We start from the raw sequence: 27,654 nt of genomic DNA, 5'->3' as shown, positions 1-27,654 counted from the left end.
CCAGCGATCCCAGCGGTCCGAGCGATCTCAGCGATCTCAACGATCCCAGCGATCCCAGCGCTCCCAGCGATCCCAGCGGTCCCAGCGGTCCCAAAGATCCCAGCGGTCCCAGCGATCTCAGCGATCCCAACGATCCCAGCGATCCCAGCGGTCCCAGCGATCCCAGCGGTCCCAGCGGTCTCAGCGGTCCCAGCGATCTCAGCGGTCCTAGCGATCTCAGCGATCCCAACGATCCCAGCGATCCCAGCGGTCCCAGCGATCCCAGCGGTCCCAGCGGTCCCAGCGGTCCCAACGATCTCAGCGGTCCCAGCGATCTCAGCGATCCCAACGATCCCAGAGATCTCAGCGATCCCAGCGGTCCCAGCGGTCCCAGCGGTCCCAGCGATCTCAGCGGTCCCAGCGATCTCAGCGGTCCCAGCGATCCCAGAGATCCCAGCGATCCCAGCGGTCCCAGCGATCCCAGAGATCCCAGCGATCCCAGCGGTCCCAGCGATCCCAGCGGTCCCAGCGACCCCAGCGGTCTCAGCGGTCCCAGCGATCCCAGCGGTCCCAGCGATCCCAACGATCCCAGAGATCTCAGTGGTCCCAGAGATCCCAGAGATCCCAACGATCCCAGCGGTCCCAGCGATCTCAGCGGTCCCAGCGATCCCAGCGGTCCCAGAGATCTCAGTGGTCCCAACGATCCCAGAGATTCCAGCGATCCCAGCGGTCCCAGCGATCTCAGCGGTCCCAACGATCCCAGAGATCCCAGCGGTCCCAGCGATCCCAGCAATCCCAGCGATCCCAGCGATCTCAGCGATCTCAGCGATCCCAACGATCCCAGCGATCCCAGCGATCCCAACGATCCCAGCGATCTCAGCGATCCCAACGATCCCAGCGATCTCAGCGATCCCAACGATCCTAGCGATCTCAGCGATCCCAACGATCCCAGCGATCCCAGCGATCCCAACGATCTCAGCGATCCCAACGATCCCAGAGATCCCAGCGATCTCAGCGGTCCCAGCGATCTCAGCGATCCCAACGATCTCAGCGATCCCAACGATCCCAGAGATCCCAGCGATCCCAGCGGTCCCAGCGGTCCCAGCGATCTCAGTGATCCCAACGATCCCAGAGATCCCAGCGATCCCAGAGATCCCAGCGGTCCCAGCGATCTCAGCGGTCCCAGCGATCCCAGCGATCCCAGCGATCCCAACGATCCCAGCTGTCCCAGCGATCCCAGAGATCCCAGCGGTCCCAGCGATCCCAGCGATCCCAGAGATCCCAGCGATCCCAGCGGTCCCAGCGGTCCCAGCGATCCCAACGATCCCAGCGGTCCCAGCGATCCCAGAGATCCCAGCGATCTCAGCGGTCCCAGCGGTCCCAGCGATCCCAGCGATCCCAGCGATCCCAGAGATCCCAGCGATCCCAACGATCCCAGCGGTCCCAGCGATCCCAGAGATCCCAGCGATCCCACGTCAAGTGGCAGCAGCCGCACACGGCCGACCTGCAGCGGGCCGCGTGGTGCCTGTGGTCCCAGCCCATCCTCCTAGGCCGACTCAGCCTTAAATGAGCACCTGGTGCCGTGTGTCAAAAACAAAACGGTAGCCTGGGGAGACAAAGGCGGACATGCCTTGTGGTTTCTGGCCACAACCACCCCCCATGGTGCGTCGTGCCAGCCTTAATAGGTGCTCGCTAACAACACTTGCACCAACAGTTTGTGTAGGCTATAGAGCGATATTTGTGTGTGTATATCTAGCAATATAAATATGTATGCATAGGCATATATAAGTAAATAATGATGTGAATGTATGCTGAATCTACACGGCTTATTGCTAAATTTGCATTGTTGCAATTGTTCATGTGTAAATGAGCTTACGACCATCCGGAGTACGAATACGAACACGTGTAGACAGAGCAGTGTATGAGTTGAATGCAGCACAGTACTGTGTAAATTCTCGACTGTATGCGGGATGTGGAAGTGCTGCATGGAGGAGGCAACCACGTGGATTAGAGAACACGCGCACGCAAGTTTAATGACATCATCCAAACTGTGGAGGGAAGTGGGAGCGTGGAGCTTTTTGCAGGACGCGCCACGGACAGAAAGGGACCGATGGTCGAGGAAAATAACGGAGTGGCAGCCAAGGGATGGAACGCGTCCGAGAGGTTGTCACCGTGGGAGATGGAGCGATGCAATCAGCTCAGCTCTAGTGCAGGTGCTAGGTGGATTATTATTGTGGCGAATTGAAATGCCTTCAGTAGCTAAATGTCGAGCTCTGCTAGCTGCGAGCAGAGGGCTTCCGTGCAGAGTTCGTAGGGTTGCGATGGATGCCGGCGAATTATGGAAGATGTTCATCCAGCAGTGGATCGACCATGGCTGGTGATTATACAATGTATATTAGCTGGGGTTCGTGCTGTATTCACGCGTGGGATGACTCGTGGTTGTATTTGAAAATGCTATAGGCTCGTGTTGATGCTGGTGCGTGCCTTGGCTGTGGGAGGGGAGCACATTAGTAGTCAGTGGCAGTTCCACGTGGAGGGATATTAATGCAGAACCAAAACAATAAACACCGGAGGCACGGCACAAATAACACAAATAATCCTTGGTGATAACAATACGTCACTAAAACTGGGACCACCGCAGATGCTACATTCTTAAAGTGTTTTTATAAAGATGTTCTCCGATCACCATTCCGTAGTTTGTGCAACTGTAGTGGATGATATAATTCGGATTTTTAATTTGAGATGGCCCACGCAAACACACGCTTAACAAGAATACCATCATCATCATCTTAACAATAAGTGTCAGCTCATGGATTGAGGAAGGATTCGCATCGACTTTAGGAGGGTTCTGCTACATTTGGAGTTTGGCCATTGATTCCATTCATCATGGGAGTTTGTCTTCTTCGTGTGGCACAGAAACTTCCGTAGCAGGAGAAATCCCAGCGCAGCACCGGTGCTCTGTACAACGAGGTAACACTCATCGCTGTCGTCTACTGGCCACACCGACAACACCTGGCAAGCCCTGGTGGTCACTCATCCCAGCACTAGCCAGGCTCGTGTAATGCCTGCTTAGCTTCCGAGTTTCAACGAGCTAGGGCAGATTTATGTTGACTTGATTGGAGGTGACTATGCATCAAAAACAACGTGATTTATGATATACATATATCTATATCATAAACCACGTGATGTGTGTTTTTACATATGTTCATGGCAGGGATTTATTTTCTTAGGACCTGATTGGTTATTGGTTATTTGAGAATAATAATCATACAATATTGCAGCTTGTGGAGGTTGTCATCCAGCAGTGGAGTGGTCAAGACTCTTGTTGTTGATGGTCATGATGAATCGATATGATTGCAAAGTATAATGTCACATTCGTGCTATGCCCGAACGAAACTTTGGTGATATGCATCTGTATCTAACAGCGCTGACCCATTGGTGGACATTCCACATTCCCATGGTAGGATCCAATATATCCAGAGATCAATAACTGACACATTACCAAGCGCTGGAGTCTCATGGTTGTGGTTCATGTTTAACCAACCTCAAAGGGATGATGATGTTAGGCCGAGTTGATGCCGGTTGGGTTTTGAACTCATGGTTTGAAGATTGGGAGCTCTGCGTCATCCCGCGAGCCATCTGTGAGATGATTCCCCTTGTACGCTGCGGCTTTCTCCGGGATTCCGAATTTGGTCCCTCGTGTTAAACACTCGCGACCGGAACGGGTCAAACTTCCCAATTTCAGGGCACACCCTGAAAAAGAGTTTAGAGTATTGAGACTTTCCCGAGTAAATAAGTGACTTATTAGGCGCTAATTTTGGCACGGTTTCCACCTGAAGTGGTGGAGCTATCAGGTGTGCAGGCGGTGCAACTGCACTGGAGACCAGGAACCCCGGGGCCTACACCAACTACGCTACAACACAACATTTTCAAGTATTTAAATGATATTGACACATGTGCACTGCATTTCCAGCATCCACAGGAGCGGTTGTGTTTGATGATCATGGCGAAATGAAGGCCTGTACGCGGAGGCGCCCGTGTACGTTTACCTGCGGATAACGACGTCTCGCATTCTCGTGGTGCCTTCGCAGAGATGAACGGCGGTGCCTTCGCGGCCTGATCATCGGCTGCGTCCCGAGGCTTTCGATCCTGCTTCGTCTCGGCGTTCCGGGGAACATTTGAGGGACGGTGGATTTCCGTTGAAGAGGATTAACCTATATTATATTTATATATGAAAATGCAGGCGAGGGAGCTACAGTTATGAAGCTGCCGCGTTTAATCGATCGACCTGCCATCCCTTGAGCCACCACAATTGAGCTGCGGCGTTGATTCGTCCGAAGGAATCGTGGGCCGATGCGGCTCGGGAGGAGGTCGCTCCGTCGGTGAGCCAAGTTCTGCCGCTGCCGAGCCGCCAAAAACCTCCACGATGCGCAGGATGCTGCCGACGCCGGACCCGGGCACCGTTCGGTCGCACGAGCAGCCGAGCAGCGCCGCGGTGAGGGCGCGAGCGCATGGCGACGCCGCCGCCGTCTCGTGCGACCACGACCGGGAGTTCTCCATCACTGAGACAAACTTTGCGGAGGGTGGACTGAAGCTCAAGATACAGAGCATGCGGCGTGGTGCCAAGCGGCAGCAGCAGCAGCAGCAGCAGACGGAATTGAATGGACTGCGCCCCACCGCCACCACCGACGCCACTACCGCCGTCGCCGCCCAGCCGGCCATCAGGATAACCATAAGGCCTGGCGAGACGCACGGAAAAGCTCAAGTGGCCCGGCAGAGTGAGAGGTTCTCCAAGAAGAAGGTGAGAGGGTGTGGGTGTGTGTCCGTGCGTGCGTGAGTCCGTGCGTGCGCGTGTCCGTCTGCGTGCGCGTTGCTGGCGGGGCGTGCGTGAGTCCTGCTGTTCTCCCGTGCAGGAGGAGAGGCCACTCCTGGGATGAGGCCTCTGGGGTCTGTGGTCTGGGTCTCGCGTGCCCATGCCGTTTGGGTTGGTGTCTCGCGTGTTAAAGGAAGGTTTGTGGTAATGATGACGAAAGCTGAGACGAAGATTGTTAAACCGTCAAGACCCATCATCTGTGCAGTCCTCTTTCTGTGTCTCGGTCATTCCCAACAAGCAACTCCCCATGCTCTGTGCACCATGAATACAGCATTCACAAATTCTCTCCTAACTTGACACCTCCAAGTGACAAATGCTCCTCTTGCTGCGGACGTGGACCTCATGGAGCAGCTCGTGGGATCTGTGTTGACGCCACGGTGGCTCGGAGATGTTAACTACCTCGCCTGGTATACAGGAGGGTGTGGGTTCGATCCCGATCCCGACCCTGACACCTGTATATTTAGAGTTTGCCATATCTCTCTCCTCGTGGTCACGTCGATTTTTCTCCTGGTCCTCTGGTTTTTGCCTTCACATTAAAAAACATGCGTTTAGAGTATTTGGCTGCAATACATTTCCACACGATAAGCCTCTTCGTTGAGCTGTCTCTTTGTGGCCAGGTCGCTTCTGAAAAAGAGCTACAAGGCTCAGTGGGCCTTACCTGGTTAATGAAAAGTATCGATTTAAAGCTTTCGTGACTGCAGGGATTCATCTTATTGGTTCTTTTGGTAAAGTCACGTAGAAGGGAAATAATAAAATAATAAAAATTAAACATAATAAAATAAAATAATTCTCACGCCGTTTCGGCCACAACGCAAGCAGCCGTCCTCAGGTGAAGAACAGGTCTGTCGGAAAGACTTTACCGAAAGAACCAAGAAGACAATAAAACGTAGTTTGTAGTTGTATTAAACGCCCTTTATTTGTCCTGGGAAGCTTCGCAGAGTCTCCACTTATTTTTTTATGAGGGTCCTGCATTGGGCTCTTTGACCAACTATGCTTTCAAGGAGTGTTTTCTCTGTGGAAGGAAACTGGAAAAATCCAAAGAAAATCCATAGAGAATATCAGCACGTATGAGGGGAGTGGTACTTAAAGGTCCCGCACAACTCAATTTCACGAACCTACTTTCTGTACTACACAGGGATTGAGTTTATCCACCTCTGTCCGCTTCGTCGACTGACAACATTGCCTCTCGCTATGGCTGCGGCGACTACTGGTCACGTGCCACCTCCTCTCTGTCGACCAGCGACCTGGCAAAACAAAATATATATTTGATGACAAACGAATTCCTTGGTATGTTTAACCATTTCCTGGCCACCTTGCAGTTTCACACGTCTGAACGATGATCCACCAACCCTTGGATAAGGGTGGTAGGTGGAGAAGGATGGTCAGTGGTAGGTGATAGGTGAAAGGTGGTAGGTGGAGATGGGTGGTAGGTGGTGGGTGGTAGGTGGAGAAAGATGGTTAGTGGAGAAGGGTGGTGGGTGGATAAGGATTTCCCTCGCAGTGGCAGTGGTGGCGATGTGGTTGGATTTTGTTGCGAATATTTTTTGTTGTGACCGAATCTCAAAACGGCCGCGTCGGCCTCGACGCCCCCGCCACAGCTGGCAGGCGCCGGGCCGTGCCGGGCATCTGCCGCGTGCACGGGTCGCTGGGTGGGCGCCAGGCGATGGGGAGGGCGGGGCAGGCGGGGCAGGCGGCGCGCACGGACGGATCGACAAACGTGACGCCGGCGAGAACGTCTCTGTCGCCCCTTAGAACCCGCGAGAGGCTCCCGCGGAGATGATAAATGGCCGCGCATTGTCACTGCATTCAGAGGTCACCGGTTCGGGGCACGAAGCTTGCACGCTGCTCCCGCCTGTATTGGCAGGTGTGCCAATTAAGGACACTGTCCCAGCACAGCCCGGTTTAGATCTCGCAGCCAAATGTGTTCCCCTTTGCGTGCGGAGCGCATCGAGGGTGGTGTTGTCGCTCTGCACGGCGCACGTCGTGGAGACGCTCGGTGGCGCGCGACGTCGCGGATCTCACGCCGCCAGTTTGGGTGGATTGACGTCGCCACGAACGCGACGGGGAAGTTCTCTCGGCTATGGAGGAGTGGGTGTTCCGAGTGCGTACCGGGGATTATAGGATGCACTTGAGTAGGGATGGATCCAGTGTTTCTCATTGCGAGGCCTGTGGGCCACGACTGGTCTTTAGTGCGGCCCAAAGTGAGAATGCCCCCCATCGTCATCGTGCTGTTGTCAAACGCCCAATGGTTTCAAATGTGTGGCGGCCCTCACGCTGGTGATGTCTTATCGGCGAAAGTGGCCTCCCCCCTCTGCACATGAGTGAAGAGCGCTGCTGGATAATCCAACAAGGACTGTCCGGGTCAAATGACTGCCAAACACAAATCAACACCCGGCACACCACTTCCAGTATGCCTCTCGGCACGTGCTGGAATGAGTCACGGGGAATGAGTCACGGGGAATGAGTCATGTGCCTCATTCCAGTCTGAACAACAATCTGGAAAATATTCGGTGACCAATCAAACCCTGCACTTACCTTTATTTAAATTGTCTGTTTGACTTTACTCCGAAAAAAGATTTCATTTCTAACAGACACCTAATACCTCGATGCGCATTACAATGGAATGTTCCGTCTACGAAATGGAGTGGCGGTGCAGTGGTTAGCGCACTTTGCTATGAAGCCAGTGACCCACCACCACCATAGCTAAGATTGAACAAATCCAGTCCCCCCACCTTCTGCACCGATCTGCACTGACCAGTGTGGTGAAGTATGGTCAAACACTCCCCATGATCGATAGATCGTGGGGGAGACCTTCATCCAGCAGTGTAATAATCAATAATTATAATTATGATTATTATGATTGTTATATAAGCGCACCGATTTCAAATGTTTATTTTGATCTGAATCATGCATTTCTCTCAAGGCCACTTAACGTCGGATCCGTTTGTAATAGCCCTGCACATCTGCGATGATATGCCGAGAACAGATCAAGTGCTTCTGCAAGCAAACTGGCGCTTATCCACCTCAAAAAACATCTCCTAAATGGATTACTTTCCAAAAGAGATGCGCTCAATTGTGCGGCCAATTTGGAATTTCAAAAGAGAGGTCATTATCATTTTATTTAAATGCGGCTAATGCGATGTAAATCGTATGCGCCGATGCAACATGACGCCAGATTTTGCCGGCGAGACCGCCGCCGCGTCTGCGTCTCGAGACTTCCGCCTCGATTCACTCCCCTCGCTCGCTCGCTCCGCGGCGGGAATAAAATTGGGGATCCCCCCCCCCACCAAACACCACCACCTCCCCCGGCCCTTTCGACGACCGCATACAAATATAGTAGACAGTCCTAGCGAGGTGCTAAGCGGTGAGAAGAGAAGACGCGCGAGAGATGCGGTGACACGAGAGATGCAGACGAACGCCAACAAGCTTTAGTTGGGCGACGAGAGAGATGAATTGGCTCTTCAGATTGAATATCTTATTACGTCCTCTGGGATTCGAATTCGAGCTGATATTTGACTTGTCACCCCCGTATGTTTCCACGACTATGGCGGGGGGGGGGGGGCACTCTTGCTTGAGCTACTTGGGTCTCTGAGCTGTATCTTGGCTTGCGCATGCCCCCCCCCTCACCGCCACTGCTGCCCGCTCATTGCCATGCGGGGTGGCACGAACATCGGCGTTGTCCGTTCTTTGCGCCGTCGCTGATAATTGGGTGGCGAGTTTGGCCTCCGCCGCTTTGCAAAGCGCGTTCCGGTTGTCTCGGTGGGTTGCCCGAGATTGTGCGGCGGTGGTGGCCGTGGGAAGGGAGGGGGGGGCTGGGGACTGGGTGGGGGGAGGGGGCGCAGGGGGGTTGGGGGAACGCAAGTCGACATTCTCAGGCTGTGCCTCTTTGATATGCTAATGCGCCGAGTGGGCCGACGATGCGTGTGAGGACTGCGTGTTGTACATGCTTATCGGCGTGGCAGCTGTCGGCCTGCTCCCTCCCCCGATCCCCCCCCCACGCCTCTTTAAAATGAATTGTCTTGAGCGAGCTCGGAATATCGTGGCCAGGCCACTTTGTGACACCGCCAGCAGGGCATTACTATTCGCTGTGATTGTGATCTGTGTTCGGTCGTCATCGTCAATGGCCATGATCAATCCACTGCTGGATGAAGGCCTCCCCTCCCAAACCACGCAATGATGTGATAAAAATAACAATAGTCCACCGTGCACCTCGATAGCCACGAAGATGATTCATCGCTCGGTCTCCGCGGGGGACGTACTCTGAGACCCGTTCCGTTAAGTTGTGGACACGGCACAACGTCGCATGTCTGACCGTGACATGTCCGCCCTGACCAGGTAACCGCCTGCGCCCAATTACGACACTACACCCACGTGCGCATGGGTGTCATTGTCATTTTCTATAAGTATTCACTCATCCGACTTTTTCACATATCCGCCTATACAATACCTGGGTTCCCAGCCGGTCGGATATGCGACGTTGTACTGGGTAGGTAAATCAATTGGTGTCGACGCTGCCTTCGTCAGGAAGGCAACACACGTGACCAAATTGCAGAAATAAATATATGAAATCGGATCTTACAGCGAAATGTGCCTGAACAAGGATTCGTGTTTATAGAGCGCGGGCTTCAATGTCTCCAGAAGACGTCGAGCCCAGGTGACCCCCAGTGGCAGCTGCCTCTATGCGGCACGAGGCGGCTCGGCAGCTGGCCTGTAAATGCCCATCAGTCTGCTGGTAGAGGGCGATGTTGCCGTGTAGTCTAGCCTAGGGGACCCCTGCTGGCAGCTATCCCTGTGCAGCACTAGGTGAATGCTGTAGCAGCCGCAGCAGCAGAGGCCTGCAAGTGGGACGTCTGTCTGCCAGTCGGGTGCGATGTTGCCACGTGCTTTTACTAATCAAGTAATTTGCGAGCACTGCAATTTGTCAACTCAGTGAATTTGGGTGCGTGACATTGGCACGCATGCCTTGCTATTTTTCAAATAACGCCACGGGGTCTTGAACGTCCACTGTGAAGCCCGTAATTGTATGTGACGTCTGTGAACTGCGCATATTTTGAGATGGTGATCAATATTATTAGACGTCCCCCCTGCTTTGACATCTGCACAAATATTTTGAAGTTCCAAAGCGTCAAAAATACACGACCGTATGCTTACATATCATGAGTCGAATATTTTCTTCATGTTATATTAATATTAGAATTGCTTACACTAATCATGAGCATAAACACAAAATAACCTGACATTGTTTCACCCCGAGGGACTGTATCCCACGGCTGTGTGCTGCTCTCCATGTGTGTTCGTAGTGGAACCGCCGCGTTGTGTTTCCGGTTTGTCTCTTCTGAAACTAATAATTCGAATTCTGAAGAAGCTCCTGTCACGTTTTATTTAAACTATTAAGCAATTATTTTTTTATTTTACTGGGTAAGGCCCATTGAGCTATGTAGCTCTTTTTTCAGAAGCGACCTTGCCACAGATGATAGCCCAACGAAGTGGCTTATCTCGTGGAAATTTATAGCATCCAAATACTCGAAACGCGTGACGGTGATTCTAAATGTGGAGATAAAACTCGGAGGGCCCGGAGAAAAATCCACGTGACCACGGGGAGGACATGCAAACTCCAAATATACAGCAGGTGTCAGGGACGAGATGGAACCCACGACCTCCAGTGTACCAGGCGAGGGAGTTCACATCCCATGGAGTGAAACGTCGGACATCGTGACGAGCGCATCGCGGCGGTTACAACACGAACGCGAGTCGCGGAGAGAATTATATCACGAGGCACGGAACTTGTGACGCATTTTAGAAGCCATATGCGCTTAATAATTTTCCTTGTCGGCGTGTGCACCTGGCGGTGCTGGACGTAACCGCTCCTGACTGGCTCTGTCTTGTGGAATTAAGCGTGGCCCGAGCACCCTTTGGGGCATCTTCGCACGTGATCGCGTTCGCGTCGTCAACGCTCAGACGGGCTGCGCGTGTCCGCCGTGGGTGCGCCGCCTTCGCCCGCTCCCAGGTCGTCGGCGGCCGCTCTCGATTCCTCTGGTTTGTGTCGCGCGGTTCGCGGTCGTAATCGAGGCTCATCCCCATGTGTCGGTTATTTATTTTTGTATAAATTTGACCCTACCATGGGAATGTGGAATATCCACCAATGGGTCAGCACTGTTCGATAGCGATGCACGTCACCAGATAAGGTATTTTGAACCACTCTTCCATGCAGGCCATCCATCTTTTGAAGAGGTGGGAATACCCACTTTTTACCCCACCACCGATCAATTGAATGGTGATGCTGTACACTGACACTGCCGTGTGGACAGAGGCGTTTGGGGGGGGGGAGTTTAAGGAATCTTGCACCGTGGCAACAAACTGCCACGCCGCTCACCGTGATACCACCATGGGGAGCTTCTCTCGTGTCAACTGCTCGACTCTGTGGGGTAATGCGGGGGAAGGGAATGGCCTCGGCAAGACAACAACACCGACGACGAAACTCGCAGCGTAAAATCCCAATTCTGCCCTTGCAACGGAGTTTTCCTAATTTGTAACATGAGGCCGCCGCACAGTGGCCCGCTCCTACGGATGACATCATCGCGTAATGAACGTCCACCGTGAAGCAGACGACGGCGTGTTTTATGGTTGGATACACCCGCAGCGTTAGCCAGGGCGGCCTGCTGGATCCGAACCGCGAAGCTCTGCAACAAGCAACGAGCGCGCGCCACGGCTAAGCCGCGTCGCCGCTCGCCGAGCAACGAGTCGGGAGCAGCGGACACGAGAAGCAGCGCGCGCACGAGTGCGCAGTGGCACGCTTTCTCTGTTTATTAAAGACAAAATGTACCAGCACGTTTTATTCTGCAGCCTCAATAATCCGCGCACAGATAATATAATCAAGCGTTTACTCCATATCCGTACACACACACACTGTTTGCACCCCCTATGTAGCGCAGCGTTGGCTTGGCTTTGTGGGACCTTTGAACCCACGGCAGCGAGTGTTACGCAACTGCCCCCTTCACACCCTCGAGTGCAAATAGACCACAGGACATCTCACAGCGGCACGGACACGCGGGCAAGAGATTAAAAGAATGTGTTTAAAAATGCACGTGGGAGTCGTGCGTGTGTGTGCGCGCGTATACATAAATATATTATTATCAAGCTGTGTCCACGCGTGGCAATTCTGTGTCCGATACACGAAAATTCTCATCGTGGGCCACATTGTCTACTGCTGGATGAAGGCCTCCTCATGCTGTCGTGAACCCTGAGTCCTGCGATGCCGCACTCCATGCTGCACACACACTTGATCTCGTGGCTCAGGCTTTACAGTGGATGGCTTCTCAGTCATCTTCGTCTCCTGTAGTTGCCAAGCCGTCACCAGTCGTGTCCATTGGTGATCATCTCTTCGAGTATAAATGCTCTATTCAAATTTGTGAGATCTTCTTTGTAGATTGTATTTAGTGGTACTTGTATGTTGAATATAAAATGGTAGCAATAATATGACTGTATAAAAGTTTTAGCGAGGATGCTCGGCTGGGTCTCAAGGGTCCTGCTAAATTGGGATGTTCGGCCATCCGAGGAGGGCCTGATGCTCAGCATTGCCATCTCCTGGCCACACCGTGCAGCTCCAGACCCACAACACCTGGCAAACCCTGGTGGTGATCGCCCATTCAAGTGGCGAGATCTTAACTACCTCGCCTGATATACAGCAGGTCGTGAGTTTGATCCTGACACCTGTATATTTAGAGTTTGCGTGTTCTCCCCGTGGTGGTCACGTAGATTTTTCTCCTGCTTCTCTGGGTTTCCCCTCCACATTTATAAACACGCGTTTAGAGTATTTTGCTCCTTTAAATTTCCACGTGATAAGCCACTTTGTTGAGCTATCATTTGTGGCCAGGTCGCTTCTGAAAAAGAGATATATAGCTTGGTGGGCCTTACCTGGTGAAATAAAAAATAGCTGAGTTTAGTTTAAGTATCAACCAGGCTCAACCCAGCTTAGTTGCTGAAATTCATTGAGATTGGGGGCATTTCGGGTGGTAAGGAAGTGAGCCAGATATAATAAAAAAGAAAATACATTAGTGAAATGAGACCTTATAAAAAATGCATGCACGTAGATGTTATTCCACATTTGGACTTGTTTGCAAAATATTTTGATGGAAATTTCGCAGGGCACGAAGGAAAATGTGCGCGGGAGCAAAAACACGTCTGCAAGGAACAGAGCTTGTATTTAGTATTTAGTGAGGGCAACTCAAACTTAAGGTTTTATGAAATCAATGCTGGTAAAACTGAAAACCCCTACACTGTGGCATTGTTTTGCAATAATAATAATAATTTCCACTTGTAAAGGGTGCAGTATTTGCTCACTCCCAGCGAGAACGGCTCAGAAGCATGATGAGCCACAGACAAGTGGGAAGGCGGCAGCATCAGCCGGCCGGTGAGACGGCGCTACCAACAATTGCCCAAGTTCTGTGGTCCTCTAGTAACCCTTTCCCGTTCCGAGACATCTGCAAGTTGCAGGGTGGGTCCTTTTCGCCGCTGAATCTCGGAACGCGCAAGCGGTTAGCGTTAATTTGATTTAGAGAGGCGTAGTGCTGCTGTTTTCAAAGACGTTATGCTCACCGCAGAGAACTGTAGCGACGCTACCGCACTCTACGTTAGCTGGCGCAAAAGTGTGCCACACACCCTCCTCCTGCATGGCCTTGTGGGAGCCTCGATACATCTTCTGACCTGAAGACGTACCGATAGTTATTATTTTCTTCTGATTCCGTTCCGATGACATACACATCTGATGATGTACACGTACGCCATCGGGATGGGCAAAGGTTTAGATGCTTTCAGTCAATTAATGAGCATTTATACGCACAGGAGGAAACCAGAGCGCCTGCAGAAGTACCGCGTGTGCGAGGGGGTGACACTCGATCCCCGTGCAGAGAGGCTCGTTCTCTTAAAACGGTCTCTCGTCCAGTTGAAAATGTGAGATGCACTCAGACTGCCAAGTTTCCTTGAGCATTTTGACTTTGTTCCACTTTAGAGTTCTACGATTGTACACAGCTCGTAGTTGTGCACAGCTCTTTTGTCAGTCCACGCGCTTGACCGGTCGGGATGTCACCCGCCGCTGATGCTGGCCAGTGAGGCGGCGGTAGAGCGAGTGGCTTGCAATGGGGGGTGGGGGGGGTTGGGTGGTAAGTCGCACTGAGCTTGTTGGGCTCTCTTTCAGAAGCGAGCTGGCTATCGCAGACGATAGCTTGTATAAGCAGCCAAATACTCGAAACGCGTGATGTTGATTCTAATAGTGGAGTAGAAACTGGAGAAAAAAATCTACGCGACCACGGGGAGAGAGAAACGCAAGCTCCGAATATACAGGCGTCAGGGTCGGGATGGGACCCACGACCTCCCGCATCCTAGGTTAGCTAGTTTACATCTTGCCACTGGTTGGGGGTTGACTCGGCCCATCATCCCTCCGGGGATCTATAAAATGAGCACCACTTTCAGTGAAAGTCCACGGTGGTTGTCCTATAGAGAGACTCGCCACCGCCACAGGAATGTGGAGTTTTCACGGCTGGCTCGGCAGGGCTGTAAATGGATAGGAGATGAGCACCGATGCGTCACTGCTGAGCAGCCGGCGATGCCCACTGGTGGCTGTTGATGTTGCCTGTGGCGGGGATTGGAGCTCGCCGAGGTTGGCAGATTCACAGCGCCAGCGCCAGCCAACCGCTGCACCACCACCACCACCCACCCACCCGCCCACCCACCACCACCCACCCACCCACCACCACCCGCCCACCCGCCCACCCGCCCACCCACCTATCACGATATCCTTTTGGGTGGGAGCGGCCTTGTATTTGGATCGTATCACTTTGCAACATGTGTGGACCACGCGCGCCGTTGGACCCACCACTCCAAATGCTGCACCTACTGTGCGTGTGCACATGGATATGCACGGTCCTGTTTGCCACTCCCCTGCGCACCAACGCCGGTCGAGGGGATATCTGACCGTACTTCAGTGCGGGTTGGTAAAGGTGGGGAGCATAGACGGTATTCCATAGTGCAATACAACAATGGAGTTTGCTGTGCTGCCCTCTCCTGCTGCAGCAGCAGCAGCAGCCTGTTTTATGCCTGGACCTTGCAACACTATCCAGTGATAGAACAACAACACAAATCATTCAATGTCACCAGTATTGTCCAAACATCCCAATGCTGAGAAGTGGCTTGCAAGCAACGCGATTGGGATGACGCGCACATCACCATCGGCTCCTGCTGCGACAACTCAGGCGGACCTTCCTGGAAAAGCGTGTTGATGAAACGAGCTTCACAATCATCGTGGCAATCCTGCGTGGCTTCTGAGATACGAGGCAGTTTGGTGCATGCCCAGTGGGTTTAGTAGAAGTGTGTCTGTGTACACTCACACACACACACACAAACCTATCGTGTTAATGCTGATATCGTGGTTTTCTCTGTTTTGCATCCTTGGGCTTTTGGTGTCGCTGATCCAAAGCTTTGTGCTGCTCATAGACAGGTGGTCATACCATTTGCACATTCCCAAATCTCTCTTTAAAACGCTGGCGCAAGGGTAATCCATAAATCTAAACGTAGGCTGGCAATGAGTAGCCTCATGTTGGCTCTATTTGTTCCAGCATTTTCTCTCCCTCGCCCCGCGACCGCATTCCGGGCGTAGTCGTTGTTACATAAACCTCGCGCCGCGTGTTCGCACCTCAGAGCATTGAGCCCCTCTGTGTCAAAAAAAAACGATGAAAGGAAAAGACGCGCCGCTCGCGATTTACACGCAGGCTTTTAAGCGGTTAATCCGAATTGCCAGCAGTAGGCCGTAGTTTATGTTTCAGCTAAAAAAAAATGATTTAGTGGCCCACAGTGATGTGTGTCCTTTGAGTTTGTGACTCGCCTGACGGCACGGCGGGGCCACATGTCCCGAAGCTGCGGGGGACACAGACGCCTCTCAAGATCACTGACTTAGAACTCGGGGGGGGGGGGAGGAGGGGGAAAGAGAGACCAGACGGCCAAGTTTAGGAGGCCCCTTCGACGGGTCGAAATGAGTTTGAGTCATTTATTTTTCCTTTCATCCCGTGGCATCCACAAGAGACCTGGCAGGCTCGGCCAACGGTGTTCTGAGATTGACTCACGTGGCTGAAGGAGAGGGGTGAGGCTGGCGAATACGGAGAGATTCTACGCTGCTTATGAACAAAGCAACTTGAATGCGCCTGCTCTGATTCGGATATTGAAGCTTCAGGCATTCAGCAACGGTGCAGTGATGTTCACACTGCCCTATGAACCCGCAACCTGAGTTTGATTGATTAATCACCACTGATGGCTGACATCAGTAGTGATTATATCTGAACTAGTTCTGGCCCACTGACCAGCCTGGTGAAGTATGGTCAAACACTCCCCATGACGAGCGTGGTGTGGGGAGGCCTTGGCCGAACAGTGGATTGACAAATGGATGTTTTTCAATCTTGAAGATAAGCAGTTCTAAGCCTGCTTAGTATTTGGGACAGGAGAGTTCCTGGGAACACCAGGCATTGTAGCCATGAGCTATGCACTGCCCGATAGTTGGCAGGTCAGCAATGGATTGAATGCATCTGTGTGGAGTTTTGAGCTATTTCATCGAATGCATGGTTTGTTTTCTTAATTTTTTTTCCAGAACATGCCAAACGCACACCCCAACATGCCAATGACAAAATGTGGCTTGCAGGGTGGTAACAGGTACATCCTTCATGGGTCACATCACAGAACTGTGCTCCTGTCCCTTCACCGGCTCCCTGTCTGTGCCCGTATTGATTTTAAGTTTCTCTTGCTGGTATTCAAGACCTTAAATGGACTTGCTCCTCCCTACATTCATGACCTCCTTCAGCCACGTACATTCCATGAAAAAGATCATGAAGATCCTCAGGTTGTGCATTGCTCGCTATCCCACGGTCTCAGGGCTTCACACTCGGGGTGGTGAAGGTGCCTTTGCAATTGCGGCACCTAAACTCAGGAACTCGTAGCCCTCCGAGGTCCGGACTTCCCAGACTCTACAGATCTTCAAATCTCGACAAGAAACGTCTCTGTTTAAAATAACTTTCTCTCTTTTTACTTATTTTCAAACGTCTTTCTCACTTCTTCATTCCCTGGTTGATGTTAAACTATTTCTGCCTTTTCATGCATAGCGTCCCGAGAACGATTGTTTAAGGGCGCTTTATACATCTAAATTATTATTATTACCCCAAAATGACATACGAATACTGGACCATCCCATTGTGGCCAGACCCTCTAGAGCCTTGAGTCTCGGTGAGGCCTTCCCAGAAAAGTAAATATAATGAGCGAGCAGTGGTTATCGCACCGCGCTATGAATCCGGTTGTCTGAATTCGATTCCATGCCATGGTCTGACATTCGTGGTGAGTGCTATCTGAACCGCTGCAGGGCCACTCTCCGCCAACCGGCACTGACCAGCGTGGTGAAGTAGAGTTAAACACCTCCCCATGACCTGCAGAGCATGGGGAGGCCTTCATCCAGTGGTGGATGGACAAATCTCCTCACGTCCCAGTAAACATGCCACCATTGGCCCAACGTTGGCATGCGGTAGAACCAAGCTGGCCCGACGCTGGCCCGACGTTGGCCCGACGTTCCACGCCTGCTGGGATGTGGCATTTTACAGACGGTGGGGGCCCAACACATTTGTACTTTATGCAGTTGAACGCGAGCACGTTGGCCAATGTATTTTTAGGATTTCCCATGAAATCGACACGCGTTGGTGAGGGATTATTTGGCCGCTATAAATTCCCACCATGTCCAGCCACTTCGTTGAGCTATCATTTGTGGCCAGTTCGCTTCTGAAAAAGAAAGAATAGCTCGGTGGGCCTTACCTGGTAAAATAAGAATCGTGTATTTTTAGTTAAATATTTTAGAGTGTTTTTCTTACCTTTCCTATACTTTGCACTCCTATAGTTTTTTTATTGTTTGTTGTTGTAACTTTCTGACCCGCACCTATTGGACATCTATGAAAGAGATTCACAGCTCCTCGGATCTCTGCGGGATGAATAAAGATGATCACTGATTCTCAGTGTGTGCGTTGCACCGCATGTCAAAGGCTCCGAGCGAGGCGACGCTGTGCCCTGTCCCCTGCGAACCTTGGGGACGTTAATTAAAACGCGACGCCGCCTAGTTTACGCGTGGCCGGGACGCGACATCCGACGCTCTCCCCCCACCCGGCCCGCACCGCGGCTTGGGAATCGTGGCTTGAAATCGCCCCCTCCCCCCCCCCGAGACTTCGCACGCCTCTGTATGCACGGCAAGCGAGCAGCGTGGTGCGCAAGGCGGGGGAGCGATAGAGACGTCAAGGTCACGCAGAGGCGTGGGGGATTCCTGTCGGTGCTGCCTCGCCACTTCAAATATCCATGTTTGCATTGACACAGCTGAGCCAGCGCGCAGGGCCCTCGTGCTACGGGTGGTTTTCCACTGGTTCACCCGAGCCGTGCCAGCACGCAGGGCCCTCGTGGTACGGGTGGTTTTCCACTGGCTCACCCGAGCCGTGCCAGCACGCAGGGCCCTCGTGCTACGGGTGGTTTTCCACTGGTTCACCCGAGCCGTGCCAGCATGCAGCATGCAGAGCCCTCGTGGTACGGGTGGTTTTCCACCGGCCATATGCCGAGACGTGACAAAAGCTTGATACGCTGGCCTCATACGACACTTGAATCTACTTTGGGGGCCTAACAGGGCCAGGGCTTATGACGCGTCCGTTGCCTCTGCCCTGAGCCGGTACGCGTGTGAGAACACGGTGCACTCACGGCGTCAGCTACTCGCCTAGCAACTCGCTCGACGCCCGCGATGCCGGTCGGTGCATCTCATCCTCGCGAATCTCGATATCGGCGGCACGGCTCGACACGGCGCGGATTTTTTTAGCGGTGAAAAAACAAACCGTGCTGTCTCGTGACCTGGCAAATGTGCCGGCGGAAACGGGGCCGGTCGAGTTGACGCGGCAGCGAGAGCGCCACACATTGCGGTTGACGCGCCGCTTGGCGGAGGGACCCCGGGTCACCCCGCTGGGTGCACCGGGGTCACCCCGCTCGCCTTGGCCGGGTCGCTGCTGCTCAAGGGCTTCTGAGCTCGCTGGCCATCACCTGGAATAAACTAACTGAACTCAATTGTGGGTACTTCCACCTCTTCCGAGACGTCTGCCCAGCGTGGAAGAGTCGACTAAAATACCCCCGAGAGAGCGGCTGTCGAGAGCTCCTTCCAGTGGAGACCCTTCCACCAGCAGTGGCTTAAGCGAGCGATTGCAGGGCTGCACCTTTACCCTTCATTGGTGATTTTTTTATTTTAATAATAGCCACGTCAATGTTTTCATCGCTAACGACTCAACCCACCCCGCACGCGTGGAGGAGCACGCGGTGGGCTTGCACCCAGCATCGCCAGCCCCGGCGCCAGGAATGTTGGGAACGTGGCGATGTTGTTCTAAGTCGGAGGCCCCTGGGCTGTGCGTCACCGCCGCGTGCTGGATCGCTATTTATTTACTTTGTCCCGGCGTGAGGAAGTCGTTACTGGCTTCTCTTCTCCCAACTGCTGACGATGTCCCTGCCGACACAAAGTGGCGAGACGCGTGGCCGCTACGCCGCTCTTGGGACCGAGAGGACCTCTTGAAGGCCCCGACGCAGACCAACGTCTGTCCCTTACGGGGGGGGGAGCCTTTGCCGACACGTGGCGAGATGTTAACTACCTCGCCTAGTATACAGGAGGTCGTGGGTTTGATCCCATGTTCTCCCCGTGGTTGAGTGGATTTTCTCCGGGTCCTCCGGTTTTCCCCTCCACATTTAGAAACACGCGTTTAGAGTATTTGGCTGCTATAAATGTCCACGTGAATAGCCGCTCCGTTGAGCTATCATTTGTGATAGCCACTTTGCTTAGCTCAGTGGGCCTTACCTGGTAAAATAAAATATATGTTGGTTACAGTTTATTCTCCGTCTAGTGAGTGGTAGGGTGAGTGGTAGGGTGAGTGGTAGGGTGAGTGATGGGGTGAGTGATGGGGTGAGTGATGGGGTGAGTGATGGGGTGAGTGACGGGGTGAGTGACGGGGTGAGTGACGGGGTGAGTGACGGGGTGAGTGACGGGGTGAGTGATGGGGTGAGTGATGGGGTGAGTGACGGGGTGAGTGACGGGGTGAGTGACGGGGTGAGTGATGGGGTGAGTGAGTGTGTTGTTGTAACAGGGGGAGCGGTAGTGTCGCGGTTAGCGCGCCGCGCTAGGAACCCGGCGACGATTATCTGAACCGGTCCACGGCCTCCACTAGGTCGACTCAGCCTGATGTGTAAACATCGCCCATGGGAAGACAAAGGTGACCGGGCGTGGTGCTTGCCACCCTCCCCCTCGTGTGCCATGCTGGCCATGAAAGTTGCTCGCTAACAGCACTTGCCCCGACAGTCTGTTAAAGGCTTTACGGGGGATCTTTGTCTTTCCTGTGGCTTGCAGTGTTGTGGTTGAACACATTGTGCATGAGACTAAACGGCCAGTCTGCTAGACCGAGTGCTCGACGTCAGTGGAGGAATCAACGAGTGAGGTTCACGTGAACGGTAATCATGGTAGCAGCGACAGAAGAGCGATAGTAGGCCGTGAAAGTAACACAGCACTGGTGCTGGTGCTGGCCCATTGGGGGCTGAGCAGTGGCGCGTTCACTGCTTGTTGCAGAGGTTCGCGGTTTTAATCCGGAAGGCCACCCTGGTTAATACTGCGCCCTGTGGGTACCTGGTTTTGGTCAAACAACGGGACAAGTGGCAACGCTAACACCCACAGTGTAGAGAAGCAGACAGTACGTCTACTTCTGACCGCCGGTGAGTGAACGATTGAATGGAGTGAATCGATGAGTTCCAGATCATCGGTCAACCCCGATTGCTATTGGCGCGTACGACGACATCATGGGATCTGTGCGCCCGGCTCCAGATAAGACGACAGCGTTCGCAGCTGTGGCCGAATTTGAAGAGCGAGGGGAAATAGAGCGCACGCTGGCAGGATCTCGAGTACAAATATTCCTCACGGCCATGGACGGAGATTGCCTCGGAAAATGCGAGCGAAATTCAGGGGCCGCGCAGGAAAGCCATGTTTACGATCTGGGAGGGATGGTTTTCAGCAATTACAGCCGAATGATGTCATTGGCTACATGGCAGCGTTACCAAAGCACGTGGCTTTAATTTAACGCTCGGCACATGTGGCCATTCCATCCACGCGCAGTCCATAAAGACACGTGATTTACGTGTCTGCGCGCTCGGAGCTTTGCCATGTGTATCGATTAGATTTTTTTGAAGGCTCCTCTGCCCGAGCGCGCGGGGGCCGCAGCCTGTCTCCGTGCCGCTGGGTCTCCGTCGTTCGCGCGTTGCCTGCGGCTGCTTTGCGCCTCGCGTTGACGCAAAGCCCCCCCCCCCCCCGCCCTTTGAAAGCAAAACTCATCGACGCGGAGTCTCTCCGGAATCATCGGCGGCCGCCTTTCCCGGTATTGGCTCGTCCCCCCCCTCCCCAACCCCTCCGCCTGCCTCGGCGAGTCATTCTGTTCCGACGAGCAACGGAAAATGCCGAGCGACGCTAATGGGTTGTAGTTTTTATGAAACGCGCGTGCGTGCCGTGAGTTCGCCTGTTGTCCGCGGGGGTCGTTTTGTGAAAAATTTGCCGGAGCGGTGACGTGGTGGCGCGGTGGCTAGCGGCGCTTCGCTTGCCGTGCTGCCACCCCCAGAGTTTGATGTCCCTGACAACGGCTTGCGTCGGTGCCGAGTGATTGTGAGAACCGGCCCCCCCCCCACCCGCCCGCCCCGCACACTGACCGGCGTGGTGAAGCATGTTCCAACAAACTGCCATGATTGACACGACATGGAAGGCCTTCAGGTAACTGTCAAAAAGAGTTGTAAGTTATGAAAATAAAAATAATTATTATAATTTATAGTCGTTATGGGTTAATGCTATAGCCACCTTCATCCGTATGGTGTCATAATTGATTTTATGGTTGGGCAGCATAATGATCATTTTGGCTTTCTGAATGTTTCAATTTGTTTGGCTGTGTTGGGTGATGGATAGTTCTTAGCGACACAACTTTGACCACATCATTATAGGGCCTAACCCAGCCATTTATTTCAAGTCGATTTGAACAACTTTGTTTTTGTTGAAGCTCGATTAAGGAAGAATTAGATTTGCGGAGAACGTAAGATTATTTCCTAAACAAAGTTGTGCAGAAGGTCACGAGACAAACTCCGCTCCCAACACGTCCCATCGCTCGCATTCAATGTCCTGTGCATTTGCCATTTGCCTACAAATTGGCAACGTGATGGAATCTTTGAATGGTTTCCCCAAAAGCTTTGAAAACCTCCCGAGTCCACCCCGCTCCGTGATGAGGCCCTCCGTCGTCACACGACGGCGCGTGTGCGCACACGTCCGTGTGTGTGGTGTTTAATCCCTGGCGAGACGAAGCAAGCCATTGCTGAGATCGACAGCCGAATGCCAAATGTAGCGAGCGGGCATCGTGTGTCGTCAAACATCGCAGGCAAAAGGGTGTATGGAGTGCTCTTGCCAATGACATTTGGTAATCCATTCGGCGGTATTTGTTTGGCAAGCCAAACTCTGCTGATGAGACCCAGAATGTTGAAACCGGTGCAGAGCTAACTTGCTTAAACAAATGCTGCTGCTGTTACTGCTAGATAATGTTGGTCGGGAAATGCCGATAGGCCGGAGGGAGTAAAATGCATATTCATCTCCATCGCATGCGGGGAGACACGGGCGTAGTTCTTCTCACGTTAGGAATTTACGAGGATTTATTTTCGCAATGTTTGTACGTTTGAAAATGTTGACCCGAGGTTGCTGTCCGTGAGTCATGAGCTGTGGCCAGTGGTCCGACCGCCGCTGATGCTATCTTGGGGCCCCAGCAGAGCCCAGCCTCGCGGCACCACTTTGTTTGGTTTAGTACGAGCGGTCTTTCAGGGGGAAACTTAAACAAGAGTTCTGCTTGAGCTGCCCGGGTGGCTCCTGGGGTTAATGCCAATGTCATGGTACTAAGCCAACAACGCCGCTGATACTGGGTCAAAACCTCGGGGGCAGACAGGCGAAAAATTGCCTTCCAATTCTCAGCTTCATCACCAGCAACTCAGACGGGGGGGGGAGCGTTTGCCCTTGGATCATGTGCACGTGGTCTGCCGTACTCTGCTACAAAATAGCCACGCGTTTTTTGTTTCCCCTCTCGTCTGTGCTTCCTCCTCGTGCCTCCGAGCCATCCTCTTCAAGAGCGAACGAACATTGTGCAGTGACGGCAGCGGCGCACAGTTACGCGTTGACATTATTATTTTATTATATTTACAATAAATGCTTCTGGAGCTGGAGATCTCTTACTTATGATCTGGGTGAGAGCACATCAAGAGGCCCGAGTCTCTATTGAGGGAAACATGGGTTTTGATAAAAAAAATATGTGTATGGCGATTGAAGGTGGAGCAAAATAAAAGTTTGGAAATAAAAAGGCAAACGAGAGAAAGTTGGAGTCATTTTGTAAAAGTGGAACTTCATAATGAAAAGTAGCAATGTGCATCCGGAAGGAGAGAGCTTTCATATCAGTGAGCGTGTGCACTACTTGCTGTGAAACATGGTTCAAAATCACCGATGCCACTCAGGAAAACTAAAACTATTTGTACTATCTAACTGTTTAGTTTTACGAGGTTAGGCCCACTGAACTCAATAGCTCTTTTCAAAAGCGACCTGGCCAAAAACGATAGCTCAACGAAGTGGCTTATCACGTGGAAATGTATATCAGCCAAATACTCTAAACACGTGTTTATAATGTGGAGGGAGAAACTGGAGGACTTGGAGAAAAATCCACGCGACCACGGAGAGAGACATGCAAACTCCAAATTTACAGGCGTCACGGTCGGGATCGAACCCACGACCACCTGCATACCAGGCGAGGTAGTGAACATCTCACCGCTGTGCGCAAATAAGCATGGCAGGGAGAAGCATGGGAGGGAGGGGCATGCTTGGAATTACGTCGAGAGACAGAGGAACACGTGGGTGAGATAACACTGGCAAGTTCATGCCATCATTCACACGGCTACGAGAAGCGAGTGGCCAGGGTGCGTCATGGCGAGAGGGGACGGTGACCGGTGGTCAGGAATAACAACGGAGGGGCAGACGAGGGAATGGAGAGGACGTCCTCCAAGGAGATGGATGGATTGCTGCTTCGCAGCATTGCGAAAGGTGTTGGCCGTTTGAGGAGGCTTTCATCCAGCAGTGGATAGATCATTGCTGATTATGTCCTGTGTTACCTTTGTGCATTGCGGGGAGTGGTAGCGTTGCACTTGGCGGGCTACATTATGAACTCGGCTACGCGATTTCGATTCCTGCTCACGACCAACACGAGTTACGATCATCTGAAGCGGTCCTGGGCCTCCCCTAGGTCGATTCGGCCTCAAATTAGTACCTGCTGCGGTGTGTAAACATCGCCACTGGGGAGGCAAATGTGGCAGGACCTCATGCCGGCTGCCTGCTCCCTCATTGGCCGTGCCGGCCTTCATAGGCGCTGCCCGCTAACAGCACTGCCCCCAGCAGTCCGTTACAGGCGATATACAGGGAACATTTGTGCATTGCAGAAGATGGCTAGCAAACTGTGATACCAACTTGGCAACTTGCATTTCATTTCTGACGATGGATCACGTTGGTGACTTGTGTTGTCTGGACCTCTGTGGGGCCTCCTCCTTGTGGTTGACTGGCCCCGTGCATTCGTTGCTGGTGTGGTGAATAAACGACTAAAACAACTAAAACAACTAAAACAAGTAAAGCAACATGAACAACATAAACAACTAAAACAACATGAACAGCATAAACAGCATAATTACATGAACAACATAAACAACTAAAACAACATAAACAACTAAAACAACATGAACAGCATAAACAGCATAATGACATGAACAACATAAACAGCTAAAACAACATAAACAACTAAAACAACATAAACAACTAAAACAACATAAACAGCTAAAACAACATAAACAACTAAAACAACATAAACAACTAAAACAACATAAACAACTAAAACAACATAACCAACTAAAACAACTAAAACAACATAAACAACATAAACAACATAAACAAGTAAAACAATTAAAACAACATAAACAACATAAACAACATAAACACCATAAACAACTAAAACAACATAAACACCATAAACAACATAAACAACATAAACAAGTAAAACAACATAAACAAGTAAAACAACATAAACAACATAAACAACTAAAACAACATAAACAACATAAACAACATAAACAACATGAACAACATAAACAAGTAAAACAACATAAACAACTAAAACAACTAAAACAACACAAACAACATAAACAACATAAACAAGTAAAACAACATAAACAACATAAACAACTAAAACAACATAAACAACATAAACAACTAAAACAACATAAACAACTAAAACAACATAAACAACTAAAACAACATGAACAACTGCATCTCCGCAGTGGGGGAGACGCAGCCAGGCGGACATGGATCTGTCAGACCCCCCCCATCTCGTGGCCTGTGTTCGTTCTTTATGGGTCAATCCTGGCACTGTCTGTGAATGATGAGAAACCAATCGGACAGGGCAGCGTGTGCAGGCTGCCAACAACTCGGGGTGAGAGTCCGTGCAAGTGTGGCTTGTGGACACAACGCTCGCCACAATTGAGCCACAATTCCTCACTGATCTCGTCAAGGAGCATAAACCATCACGTGGACCCCGCTCATCCCCGCAAGCAGCAGCTTCTGGCTCGCCGTCGAACAAAGACGGTCACTGTTGCATCGCGCGCTTTCAGATGCGCTTCTGCGGCCGTCTGGAATGCTCTTCCTCCCGATATTAGGACGCCACTGAAGCTACGCTCTTTTAAATCCAGATTCAAAACTCATTTATGTAGAACAGTTTTTTGTGTTGAGTTTTTCGTCCTTGATTGCACCTCCGACGGTTCAACAGACATGAAGTTGTCCCAACAAGTCTTATACAGCTTATCGCCACATGTGTCATTGTGCAATGAACATGTAGAGATCCCTTTATTATCATCCCCAGACCTAGTGGACATCGAATGTTGGGCTGCCAACGTTGGGTCAACGTTGGTGTCCCAACGATTCCAACCACAGGCCAACATTGAGATCTTTACTGGGGAGTGACGTGTTTGCATTGGCAGTTCTTCCGAGACATCTGGCCATCTACCAGCAGTGGGCCTGAGCAGGTACATTGCAGGGCTGCACCTCTACGTTCTATTACTCGAAGGTGCGTGCCAACAAGGACGTTTGTCCGGAAAAAAGTTCGTGAAGCCGCTGTGGGTGATTCATCCGCGTCTCTATGCGGAGTGCTGCACGCATCGCCGGAGCTGCCCTCCTTCATCTCGCCAGGGCTGCCCTCCTTAATCTCGTTGGCTCGATTGCCACCGTTGTTTGCTTTCAAAAGTCAGCTCGGTCACGCCTGTGCACCAAATGACTGTAATTGTGGTTGGCGGGTACAGTGCCCGGCCGCTTTGCGGGGTGGAAGCTGCTCGCAACAGGAAGCGGTGACTCCACGTGGAGCCCCTGGGAGAGAGAGCGAGCGAGAGAGAGAGCGTGGCCCAACACCACAGGGAGCTGGCATGGCAACGTGGCACACAAGCCGCTGCTCGCACGGCCCGGTCGCCCACACGTCCACCCCGGTCACTCGCTCGCCCGCTCACACGCATCCCAGCGGCCACTCGATGCTGGAGGTAGGTACCCAGGTGACTCGTTGGCTCTTCTGGGTACCTAATTTGTGCTGTTTTTGTTTTTGTAATTCAACACGAGCCCCCCGTACAGAACATGAACCGTAACAAGGGGAGGGGCACAGAAACTCCACGGACAAGAGTCCTCAACTCATTTCCCATTATTGTTGTGATGTTATTATTGCCGTTGTGCGTTGCGGTATTGCGTGTTCGTGGTTTCGTGGTTGAGCTGCACAGCTGGGCGGCTGCTACGCCGCGTGTAGCAGCCACGGAGGTGCGGGCGATGGTTGGTGGATCACCGCACACATGTTTGAGAAACTCCCTTCTCCCGTGGGCATCGAGGATGTGCCGTACCCTGGCTCGCCAGTAGGAGGCCGTGGAGCAAATGTGGACTAATCGCCATCTGTTCCATCTGCCTCCCAGGGCCCCTGCACGCGTGGGTTTTCATTTAGGTGCTCCGGTTTCCTCCCACATGTAAACACTCATTAATTGCCAAAACATATCTTAGTATCTAGAGGACTGAAGAGCTTGGGCAATTGTCTGGCTGTTGCTGTCTTCCTGCTTGTCTGTGGCTCCCCCTCACCCGTTGCGTCTTTCTGTCTACCGTGCGGTGGCAGCTCGGAGTTACAATTATTGCAGCTCTCCGATGCGCTTTCAGGGTGCACCGCGTCTTAGTCAACGCAATGCGTTGATGTTTTGCTCCAGTGCGCTAGAAGCTTCTTGAGACGACTCCAGGCTCTCACCTGTCCAGGCTCTCACCTGTCCAGGCTCTCACCTGTCCAGGCTCTCACCTGTCCAGGCTCTCACCTGTCCAGGCTCTCCCCTGTCCAGGCTCTCACCTGTCCAGGCTCTCACCTGTCCAGGCTCTCCCCTGTCCAGGCTCTCACCTGTCCAGGCTCTCACCTGTCCAGGCTCTCACCTGTCCAGGCTCTCACCTGTCCAGGCTCTCACCTGTCCAGGCTCTCCCCTGTCCAGGCTCTCACCTGTCCAGGCTCTCACCTGTCCAGGCTCTCACCTGTTCCAGTCGGTATGTGACGGACTTTGAGCTCTGCCTCCACGCCTTCAAGTTCTCGATTGAACATTGCGTCCGTTTCGCGAAA

At 52.3% G+C, this 27,654-nt stretch overlaps 1 protein-coding gene across 1 annotated transcript in view; it reads left to right on the top strand.

Moving 5' to 3' along the window:
• LOC133355173 (uncharacterized) overlaps positions 1-27,654 on the top strand; it is a 92,136-nt gene that overhangs the window by 2,234 nt on the left and 62,248 nt on the right. The window contains exon 2 of the mRNA XM_061572515.1: positions 4,071-4,780. Within this exon, the coding sequence (XP_061428499.1) occupies positions 4,406-4,780 (375 nt within the window). The 5' untranslated portion in view covers positions 4,071-4,405. The remainder of the gene's footprint in view (positions 1-4,070; positions 4,781-27,654) is intronic.

Source organism: Lethenteron reissneri, chromosome 50, assembly GCF_015708825.2.
Source record: "Lethenteron reissneri isolate LAM-NWPU_2019-01 chromosome 50, ASM1570882v1, whole genome shotgun sequence".
NCBI lineage: Eukaryota > Metazoa > Chordata > Hyperoartia > Petromyzontiformes > Petromyzontidae > Lethenteron > Lethenteron reissneri.
This window is presented reverse-complemented; position numbering and strand designations above follow the sequence as displayed.